The sequence below is a fragment of the Buceros rhinoceros genome, unplaced genomic scaffold, assembly GCF_000710305.1.
Source record: "Buceros rhinoceros silvestris isolate BGI_N320 unplaced genomic scaffold, ASM71030v1 scaffold8390, whole genome shotgun sequence".
Taxonomy (NCBI): domain Eukaryota; kingdom Metazoa; phylum Chordata; class Aves; order Bucerotiformes; family Bucerotidae; genus Buceros; species Buceros rhinoceros.
In genome coordinates, this window is record NW_010390152.1 from 67,496 (window position 1) to 76,493 (window position 8,998).

Consider the following 8,998-nt stretch of genomic DNA (forward strand, 5'->3'; position numbering starts at 1 on the left):
GGGGGGGAAGGTTCGTTTATCTTTTCTGTCAAAGTTTACAGATCTATTATTATGGTAATTCATGCTACTTGTTAGACTAGATCTAGTGTTTTCAGGCAATAACTACAGTTCCACCCGCAGAAGACATTTTCTGTGTTTTTCAGGCAGATTCTTTCCACCAGAATCTTTTGGGGAATAACCCAACCAAACAAAACAAAATAAAAACCAAACCACAGGCCATATAATAACGATTTCTAGTGTCTCTCCTAACAGCCTGCTTCACTAATCCACATGTTTAATTCTCAGGTTCAGTCTCTGGGGAATCTGATTATTGGGGAACTTGTCTCCTCAGCTCTGCTTTGCTTAAAAGGCCTCAGAAAAAAGAGATTAATCAGGAAAAGCTGAAAGCAAAAGTCTGTTTTTTCAGGCTCCTTGATTTGCTGAGTCTCTCACTAAGATATCAACTATGTCCACAACAAGACAGTTTCCCTCCCTGACCCACACAGGCAAGGTCAGGAGCCAGGAAGAACTTTTTACCAGGAGAGATGCAGCCAAGCCCAAGCAGCCACCTTCATCTCCACATCATCACTGCCAATGTACTAGTCCCAATCTACTTTGCCCAGCCTTGTAATGCTAAGCAGCTCAACAGACTCCACTGGCACCTAAAGCCCTGATAAGGGAGCCAAGATGCATTACCTTCTGCTCTGCTGCTGATGGCAGTTGGAAAGCTCTGGATGCAACACAGGCTGCAAGATTGCCAAGGCTGAGGTGTCACTGCTTGGGCCTTTTGAGCTCCCACGGTCTCTCTTCAGAGGTCCTGAGTCTTCAGTGATCCAGGGAGAGCAGGATGATTGCTTGTAGAGGTGTGTAGGCAGGCTGTGCTAGGGACTACATATATAGGCAACAGTGGTAGGTTTAAAGATACAAAATATTTGTGTATTTCTTTTTGGCCACTTTTTTGACTGATTTCTTCATAAAAGGGAAGTAAAGTAAATGTACGTAGTGATACTATTCCCAGAATATGTTAAAATTGGGAGAAACAGAAGTACATGGCCAAGAATGTCAGTCATAGGCCCAGGCTGAAGATATTTCACCCAGTAATGGCCATATCTTGAAAGAGTGCTATCAGATGAGGAAAATGACTGTAAAGAAACCAGGCATATCACAGAAATGTCATGCCTTTCTAGAAACCTGATTTCAGATATAGTCCGCTTCAGCCATCCAAATATCACACCTTATCTTTCTACTAATTCCACCCACCCCTTTTCATTCCATTTTGTCCCACATGCTAGTTCCAGCTGTGCATTCCCCTTTCCCACAGTTGGAACATGCAGAGAACACCTCACTTTTGCACTACGTTGTTTTCTCAAGAACTCTATTTGGCAGCAGACAAAGAACATATGTATCAGCCAGAACACAGTGCTTCATTGCTGCGCCTCCAAGCATTGCGCCAGTCATGGGTAACAGATCTGCTTGATTCCAGCAAGCAATGTGCCTGTTCTGAGCTTTCATAATAACTGCAGACACAACCAGCCTTCCTTCAGATAGATAGAAACACTCTCCTACTGCATGTCATGAAACAGAATTTTCTATGCCTGCTTTACAGTCGCCAGTGAAAAAGAGATGGACCCTAGAAAGTACCTTGCAAAAATTAGATTGGCAGACTGGCTGCTATTCCCCATAATGCTGGAATAGAAACTGCTTGATTTAATAACTGACTTTTTCTCCTTGCAAAACAGTGAGCTCATTGTATGCTTCAAACAAGAATATGAAGTGATGTATGGCAGTCTTGCCAAGTGCCTTTTCCTCTGCTCCCCAGAACAATGCCAACAGTAAGGATGAGAAAGTCTTCCTCTGACTGTGTTTATGCCCTTCTTGCTTTTGGAGAATATGGCTTTGAGGTCTGATTAAGTTAGCCCTGGATATGTGTTTCATTGATATCTCCTATTGCAAAGCTTACCTCAATCAATCTAAAACAACTGAGACATTGAACTGAATATTGCTCTGACAGACTGAAAAAAATCAAAAAGCACTTCTTGGGTACTGTATAGTCTGTATTTAGCAGTATTTAGCTATGAAGTATAGCCCTGCTTTTCACAGGAGCGTTCTACTTCACTGTATAAGAATATTCAAGTAAAACCATCACATTCTTGAAGTCTGAAATTCCTTCTGCATCCAATACAACAGAAGCTTTACACAGTTCTCTAAAATAAATGAGGCACCAACCATCTTTCTGTTCTCTACGGCTGAAGAACATAAGCTCAAAAGAAGGTGCTGTTTCATAAAGCACAGCATGAACACCTTGCATGTAATGGTACCTCCTGCTGGCTACAATAGCTCCAATCTGGTTGAGAGAGTTGTGTATTTGAATTGTGCAGCTTACTTTATCAGTATCTCTCATAAGGTAGTCTTCAGAAATGGCGAAACATTTGGGCTGGAAGGCAACTCAGGAGAAAGTTCTCAGTGGAAGAACTGAGATGTAGTCCCAGGAGCACTGGCAATTTTCAGTAAAAAAAAAAAATTGTCATTTATATAAGGTTTGTTCGAGAGCCATGTAACCATCAGTATATGCATTTACTGACCATTCAAGATTATACGATTCCATTTGTTTCCTTTTGGTAAAAAGACGCTGCACATTAATGTTCAGTAGAAGAAGAAAGATATAAATTTATTTATATACCATCTCATTTGTAATGCGTTTTAAAGCAAGCTCCCACTTCCAATCTTGGAAATTACTTGTTGTAATTACCTTAAAATCCTGCTTTGTAATACAGCGGATACATCGTCAGGAGAGGCCAGCTTTCTGCTGCACTACAAAGAGCTTGCTGGCAGTCAATATAAACAAACAAACTAGAAAATTAAGATAAAAATAAAGAAAAATCATTTGTGCTTATCAGAACATATTCTTCTATCAGATCATAAAGTCCAAAATCTGACCTATCCTGTCAATAAATAAATAAATAATCCTACATAGGCACTGGAATTCAGGGCAGAACTAATTATGCCCTGTAGTCTTTCTATGCCTTTTCCACAAGCAGATTTGTCACTGTTGAGACAGTTTTGAAGAATCCTATTTGTGGAGCTTTTCTCAGCTAGAGACAACTTCAAGAGACCAAGTTATTTTGGTTGCCCATGAGTGCCTTCAGGTGGCAAAGTTAATGACAGCTATGTTGCAACTGGTCCATGTATAAAGGAAAAGAAAGAAGAGGAGAGGAAAAATAAAGGTTTAGGTAAGCTTGGATAAAATTTCCTGTTCCATATTTGACAGGTATCAAGGGTTAAGATATGGCTGGACCCTCACAGTGTCCTATTCACTGGGATGACTACCAGCACAGGGAAGGGAAAGCAGGAGGCATAGTTACCCTCTTGAAACAGGTGTCTAGCCTCTCAATGGCAGTTTGGATGCCAAGCTCCATCTCAACACAGCTACAGACAATGTCCTCCTCACCCTGAATGAAGCATTTCTTGCTAGATGCCTTCCCTGTTTTCCATGTATCTATTTTTCCGTATCTTTTGAAGGCAAGAGCCTTGTATCCTCTCAGCCAGCAAGTCCAAAGTATGGGCCCATGTGCCCATTATTGTTCCTTACCTGATAAATGAAGAAGCCTTAATTTTAGTCGCCCAAGCACTTTCTCCCTAGAGTCACTTTGCATGATGTCTCAACAGAACACCCAAACAAGTATCATCAGCTCCAAAACCTGACTTAATACATAAAACTCAACCTGAATCTTTCATGTGAGTATGGTCTTCTACCTTCACATAGCAAAATATATCCTGAGGATTGGCTTGGCTTTATTATTTATTGATTATACATGATGTATTTATCTGTCAAGTTTTGAAAAATTAGTTTCTAGATAAATATAAATAGCTCTAGGATAAATTGCAACAACAACTTCTTAACAGCACCTGGTAGTCTTGAGCTGAGCCTTTGTAGTAAGGAACCCTGCTAGCCATTATGACTTCTTTAAACAAGACAAGCAATTAATCTCAGTGGGGGTGCAGAGACGTAACTAACAATAACTTACACAAGATTTTTGAATTTAGCACAAAAGCATGTAAAACGTGTTTACTGAACAATCATTTGAATAGACTGTGATAGCAAGGCACGACTCAACAAATATATTTAATTCCATATTTAATTCCATAGCCATTAATGTACAAAGTAAACAGCATTTTCTTCTCTACTGCACACTGACGTACCATAAATTATTGTCAGCTAATCTGAAGTCAATTATTTGCAATTACTGAAAATTAGAAAATCAGAGCATGAAATGTGGACTTCATTTTTCACTTGAAAACAAACATACAGATGGATTTATGAAAGAGTAAACAAAAAATGAAGTAAGCAACAACATGGCTGATTTCTGGACAATTTTGGCCGTTGCTCTAGGAGCCACAGTGCTGTTGCCTAACCTCAGGAGGAAGCTAGACACCACCCAGCCACTTGGTCACTCCTCCCTGCAGGATGGGGGGGGAGAATCAGAAAAGTAAAAGTGCAAAAATTCGTGGGTGGCAATAAAGACAGTTTAATAAATTTTTAAAAAGAGGAGAAAGGAACCAACAGAAAGAGGGAAAAAAAAAAAACAAAACAAGAAAGAAGAAGTGATGCAAAAGAAAACAATTGCTCACCACTGACTGATGCTCAGCCCATCCAAGAGCAAGAGTAGCCCCTGCCAACCTTCACCCACATCCAGTTTTAATTGCTGAGCATGACATCATATGGTATGGAATATTCCTCTGGTAAGCTGGGGTAAGCTGTCCTGGCTACATTCCCCACCCCACCTCACCCAACCCCCAACTTCTTCTGCACCCCCAGCCTACTCTGCATGACAGTCTGAGGAGCAGAAAAGGCCTTGATGTCGTGTAAGCACTGCACAGCAGCAACTAAAACATCCCCAGGTTATCAACGCTGTTTTCTGCACAAATCCAAAACATAGCCCCATACCAGCTACTATGAAGAAAAATCACTCTGTCCCAACCAAAACCAGTTCACACAGAATGACTGTGAAGGAATTTTGATCTTTTAATTGTACAAGATCTAGTAATTAGTAATTTTTGAGTTTTGATTGTGTGATAGTTATATAGTCTGGAGAGCAGCAGAAGAGAGACAACAGTAGCTATCTAAGTACTAAATTGCCTAGGTTACTAGGCTTCTTGCAGAGCAAACTGAAGAGAGGCTCTTGCCAAAGATGATTCCCAGTACTGCAGTAAGCCCTGCCCGAAAGTGTTCCAGATAAAATCTCTCTCTTAGAACAGCTGGACAGCTGAAGGCATCCTGAGTGTTAAAAGCTGAACGTTGTAAATACCCCACAGTGCTACATTTAGCACTATTTTAAATCTTGTGAAAATATATGTGTGTATTTCTAAAACTGACAGAGCTAGCTGTTGTTGAATAACAGTGAATTCCCCTGTAAGGTTTCTATAGTGCAGCCATGGACAAGGATCCACCTCTAAGCCATAAAATCTGAAGCTAGAAAAAGAAAAAGGCGATGCATTCGAAAGAGAAGTTCAGTGCAAATACAAAGAATGCAATAAGAGTTAGAGTTGATGATCAGTTTCTTTAGGAAGTTTCAGATGAGATGATTATGATGGCATTTCCTCAGAATAAGCAAAAGAACTGTATTTCTGCTACATTAGTTTTGTCCTAGACAATGTATGAATTACCAGAATCAGAATTTCATATTCAACAGCTAACAAGGAAAACTTCACAGCGAAGATAATCTACTGCAGGAGAACTTAACCCTTTCTTTTTTTGCTAGATATTCCATGAAAGGGGAAAGTTAGCAAGGGCTCTGCAGTAGTTGAAAGGGGCAGTTATCACTCCTTTCCTGTTGCATGTGCCAGAAAATGCCGTTCACAGACTAAAGGAAAATACATTTCTTCTGTAATCACAGTTTTCCTCATGCCATCACATCCTTTAGTGTCCTCCATGGGAATTCAATCCCCAGTGTACAGTCCTTAAAATCCTGTGGCTGACATGAACATTTAATAATTCCTTGATACGAAATGCGAGGAGCCATGAGACTACTCATGCTACAGACTCTGATATAAATCAGGCAGAAGCACTGAAAAGAAATCTTGTTACTTTAACAGATTTGTAAACACCTCCAGTTTCAGGAGTATTTTCTGTAAGCGGAAGTATAAGCATAGAAGCCACAATATCTGGTTCCTGTCTTGGTAATAGATTTATCGTCTTCTCTTTGGTAAATGATGTAAATTCATGCCATCTGAACAAGTCTCAGCTAGAAAGAGGTAAACTATTACTTTCCACCGCACAAAAGCTTTCTAAGACAAAATAAACTCATATTTGCAAAGTAATTTGAAAATTTCACATGGAAAGTACAGCCTTCACGTTACATGTGTTACAGCGTATTGATATATTAAGATAGTCTGATGAACTGTTATATTTTTTATATTTCTTTATTAAATGGTGCTGCACCATAATTATTGCTTCAGTCACTGAAAGAGAATACGAATATGCATGCTAAAAGGAAAAGCATAACTAATGTATGTAAAATTTTTGTTAAATCTAATGAATCTTCCTGCATAAAGAGCACACTGAGAAGTAGCACAGCTAAAACATTTGTCACTGAAATCACTTATTTATGGGACTCCACGTTGCACCCCACAAAGGCATCTCTAAAGCAACTGGAGCTCCTAAGGCTAAACAGTAGTGGTAAGAGAGACCCTTAATATATTTATGAACATACTCAGTGCACAAGTCCCAACCCCTGACTATTCTGGGGTGCGGTTAAAGCTTTTCCTCCAGCCCTCAACCCATTACGCTGATTTTGCACCTTGAAAATCATCTGTTTTCTGCCTGCCCAAGGGGATTTTTAACTGCTAGCCCTGAATCAGCCCTAAACACATTGGTAGCCTGGATGTGCCACCAAGGAGCCTGTGTGAGCCCAAAGGGTGGGAACTGTTACCCATTCCCCACATTGGCTAGCTCCTGGGGACCCCAGGCCAGCCGGATGCACTGCCCTCTCAGGTGGCTTGCTGCAGCATGCGGGGCTGCTCATGGCTGGTCAGCTGTGGTGCTCAGTGAAAAAGCCCTGACTGGACATTTACCCCCAGGCCAGCCTCTGGGCACCTGCCTGGGGTGATGGAGTGTGGGGCTCCAGGTGTTCTTTCAGTGCTAACAGGAGGAAGGGGAAAGCAGGAATTCACCTGTGCAGAAGCACTGTGAGGTGATTGGGACACTTGACTCGTTACCGCTAGAATGAGATGCATTGACTGCATTTCTTGAAAGGCTGTACGCGCTGAGACAGGTGACATATAAGCCAGATTCTAGCCACATTCGCTGTCATGAATTTCTTGGCTCGCTCTTGAGAAGATCTGTGAGTTTGAGGATGTGAGTGCAAAGTATGGTGTTGAGCCATTCCTCATACTCAGCTAATTATTACCCATGCCAGAGAGATCTGACCAGGCTGCTTCCCTCTATAAAGGTTCAGAGATTCTCAATCATTTCATGCTGACATTTAATGCCACAGAAATTGGAAGGAGGGAGGAAAAATGCTCCCTCTATTTTCTGAAAATATCAACTGAGTAATTATCAGATATGAAAATCACTATTAATATATCAAAGTCAGTTTTTAAAATTCTTCACTGTGTCTCCTTCTGTGCTTCAGCAACCATTAAACTCCAGCTGCTGCTCAGCATTTGGCTTTCAGAATCAGAAACCTAACCAGGAAGACAAACCCAGACTCCCTCTTACACATGTAATCAGCCACAAAAATTACAGAACCAGGATGCTATCCATAAAACCTTCTGCTTTCCATGTTATTGGTTGAGGGAGCCTTTTATTCATGCCTTCCCCTAATGTTGCCTTCTAACAGTTGTACAAAAGTCAGTGGACACAAAATGTCCTTCACTCATGAGTTGCCTTCTCACCGGAGAAGTCTCAAACCTCTCTCAGTAATTTGATATATGCAGTTTCTGAAAAATCAAGTTATGAACAAATTATGACCAATGATGACAAGTATTAAGGGTGATTATACCAACAGTCATGAAGAGGTTAAGAGGCTTTTAAAAGGCCTCAGGAAACTTAGCTGGGTGGCAGCATGAAAAACACTACCACATTCTGCTACTCTGATAACCCAGAAGGCTCTAAGAAACCCGTGCATATCAGTTGCAATATTATTTTTTTCCTGAACCATTTATTCCCCTTCAAAGAGATTTTCACTGCAGGAGCATTTGAGATAGTTGCCCATGTTCCTGACGCACAAAGCATAGCTAGTGGTACAGTTGCAGCAGCGAAAAAAGAAGGAAGCACTTACATGCTGATTTAATACCTTCTCCAAAATCATTGTTCTTACTAACTGATGCATGCAAACAAATAAAAACTTCTGTCATTTGCATTTTAAATGGAAAGACACTCATGATTTGCTCCACCCAGAGAACGGATGCAACGCAGCCTTTCAGTCATTATGATATAGGTATTCATAAGCAGCTGCTTCCAATGAGCAGTTTTAGATAAACAGAATAATGGAGATGAGTACCAGTAACACTCTTTTTGTCTGTTTACACAGAAAGCCAGACTTGCTCGTATTCGCGCAGCAAAGAGTGGGAGTGCTAATGCCTACATGCAGAGCAAACGAAATGGCTTACTGAGCAACCAGCTGCAACAGGTAATGTTTTTATCTCCTCCACCTCCAAAGTAACAGCTTAATGACAGCCCAGCAGTAGCTTATTCTATTTATCACCAGGGCAAGTCAACTTGGATCTTCAGGCAATGCTATCTTAAAGGTAGATTAAGGAAGGATAAATCAGACAATCACTATTGTTAAAAGAAGCTTATGAGAGTTGATGATGGGGTATCAAAAGATGAGGGAAATGGCCAGATAGAAATGCTGGATTGAAATGTAACCCACATTTTTAGACTTAGTTCCTGTAGGCGACCTCATTAAAAAAGTGCAGAGTGTGTGTCTCTTAGAAGGTAGGCTGGATTTATCTCATTTGGCTTTAGACAGGTAGAACATGGGTGACAAAATCAGGCTTCATCATCAGTGAGGGAAAG

The 8,998-nt window shown here is 40.7% G+C and overlaps 1 protein-coding gene across 1 annotated transcript in view; it reads left to right on the forward strand.

The window, feature by feature from the left end:
- The window catches only part of LOC104493926 (potassium voltage-gated channel subfamily D member 2-like), a 17,200-nt gene that overhangs the window by 402 nt on the left and 7,800 nt on the right, over positions 1 to 8,998 (forward strand). The window contains exon 2 of the mRNA XM_010136698.1: positions 8,511 to 8,609. Within this exon, the coding sequence (XP_010135000.1) occupies positions 8,511 to 8,609 (99 nt within the window). The remainder of the gene's footprint in view (positions 1 to 8,510; positions 8,610 to 8,998) is intronic.